We start from the raw sequence: 2,057 nt of genomic DNA on the forward strand, positions 1-2,057 counted from the left end.
TGGCTCCGGCTCCGGCTCCGGCTCCGGCACCGCTCCCCGGGCGTCCGCCCCGTTGGTCCCGGGACGCAGGTGCTGCCCCCGGGGCGGCGCTCCCGGCGTCTCCTGCTCCGCAGCCGCCCGCGAAGGACCAGCCCCAAAGCCGGGCCCCTCGCTCCTTCCCCCGCTGGGGTCTCCTCGCTCCTGCAGACCCGGGGCTCACCTGGCGGCGCCGCCCGGTGCGCGTGAGTGAGGGTGTTTGGGGGACACGGGGGGCCGTTCGGGGCGCTGCTCCGTCCCCGGGCTTCCCTGGCGCCTGCAGCTCGCGGAGGCATCTCCCGGGCGCGCGGGCGACGTCCCCGAGCAGGTACCTGTCAGCTGCCACCCCCGTCCCCCCGGAGCCGCCCCGCCCGCAGCCCGCGCTCCTGCCCCAGCCTTTTGTGCGGGTGACAGAGCTGAGCGACGTCTTTGCGCTCCGGGCGGGCGCCGGGATGGGCCGCGGCGCGGGGGGCCCAGGGTAGCCCCAGGGGAGCCCCAGGGCGGCCCGGGTGCGAGCGCCGCCAGGATGACCAACTCGTCCGCCGCCGCCACGCCCGCCGCCGGGGGGTCGCCGCTGCCGCTCTGCGAGGACGAGGAGCCGTGGGCGGGCCGGCGCATCCCCGTGTCCCTCCTCTACTCCGGCCTGGCCATCGGGGGCACGCTGGCCAACGGCATGGTCATCTACCTCGTGTCCTCCTTCCGCAAGCTGCAGACCACCAGCAACGCCTTCATCGTCAACGGCTGCGCGGCCGACCTCAGCGTCTGCGCGCTCTGGATGCCGCAGGAGGCGGTGCTGGGGCTGCTGCCCGCGGGCGCGGCGGGGCCCCCCGGCGGCTGGGACGGCGCGGGCGGCCGCTACCGCCTGCTGCGGGGCGCGCTGCTGGGCCTGGGCCTCACCGTGTCCCTGCTGTCCCACTGCCTCGTGGCGCTGAACCGCTACCTGCTGATCACGCGCGCGCCCGCCACCTACCAGGCGCTGTTCCGGCGGCGCCGCACGGCCGGCATGCTGGCGCTGTCCTGGGCGCTGGCGCTGGCGCTCGTGCTGCTGCTGCCGCCCTGGGCGCCGCGCCCCGCGCCCGGGGCCCCGCGCCTGCACTACCCCGCGCTGCTGGCGGCCGCGGCGCTGCTGGCGCAGACGGCGCTGCTGCTGCACTGCTACGTGGGCATCGTGCGCCGCGTGCGCGTCAGCGTGAAGCGGGTCAGCGTCCTCAACTTCCACCTGCTGCACCAGCTGCCCGGCTGCGCGGCCGCCGCCGCCGCCTTCCCCGCCGCCCCGCGCGCGCCCGGCCCCGGCCCCGGCCCCGGCGCCCCCGCGCCCGCGCTGCAGCCCCGGCGCGCGCAGCGGCGGCTCAGCGGCCTGTCGGTGCTGCTGCTCTGCTGCGTCTTCCTGCTGGCCACGCAGCCGCTCGCCTGGGTCAGCCTGGCCAGCGGCCTGGCGCTGCCCGTGCCCTGGGGCGTGCAGGCGGCCAGCTGGCTGCTGTGCTGCGCGCTGTCCGCGCTCAACCCGCTGCTCTACACCTGGCGCAACGAGGAGTTCCGCCGCTCCGTGCGCTCCGTCCTGCCCGGCGTCGGGGACGCGGCCGCCGCCGCCGCCGCCGCCACCGCCGTGCCCGCCGTGTCCCAGGCGCAGCTGGGCACCCGCGCCGCCGGCCAGCACTGGTGACCCCGCCGCGCCCAGGGCGGCCGAGCCCCGGCCCGCGCCCCCGGCGCCCGGCGCCTCCCGCCCTTGGAAGGGGTCCCCCGACCACAGGCGGCCGCGCTGAGCCCGGGAAATCGGTGCGAGGATTTCGCCTTCCACCCCGTCAAGGGGGGGGGGAGCGCAAACCAAGGTCTCCCCCTAAACGGGGTCATTTTGGGCAGCCACCTGGCTTTCGCCCCTTGTTTCTGTGGTTTTAGAGAAATCCCAAAGTCAAAACGCCGGGCGCTTCGAGAACTTGCAAACTGACGTTTCAGAAGAGCCAGTTACTTTGTTTCCAGTTTTGGAGAAATAGCCGGGGCGGCTGTTACCCTTCGCCGGGGCGACTGTTACCCTTCGCTGGGGC

At 75.9% G+C, this 2,057-nt stretch overlaps 1 protein-coding gene across 1 annotated transcript; it reads left to right on the forward strand.

Moving 5' to 3' along the window:
- The first annotated feature begins 541 nt into the window (after window positions 1-541).
- On the forward strand, window positions 542-1,678 carry GPR88 (G protein-coupled receptor 88). Its single transcript, XM_087827855.1, has one exon. It carries the CDS (start codon window positions 542-544, stop codon window positions 1,676-1,678), a length of 1,137 nt encoding a protein of 378 aa, XP_087683981.1.
- The last annotated feature ends 379 nt before the right edge of the window (window positions 1,679-2,057 follow it).

This window comes from Miniopterus natalensis, chromosome 19 (genome assembly GCF_054644295.1).
Source record: "Miniopterus natalensis isolate mMinNat1 chromosome 19, mMinNat1.hap1, whole genome shotgun sequence".
In the NCBI taxonomy this organism is placed as follows: Eukaryota; Metazoa; Chordata; class Mammalia; order Chiroptera; family Miniopteridae; genus Miniopterus; species Miniopterus natalensis.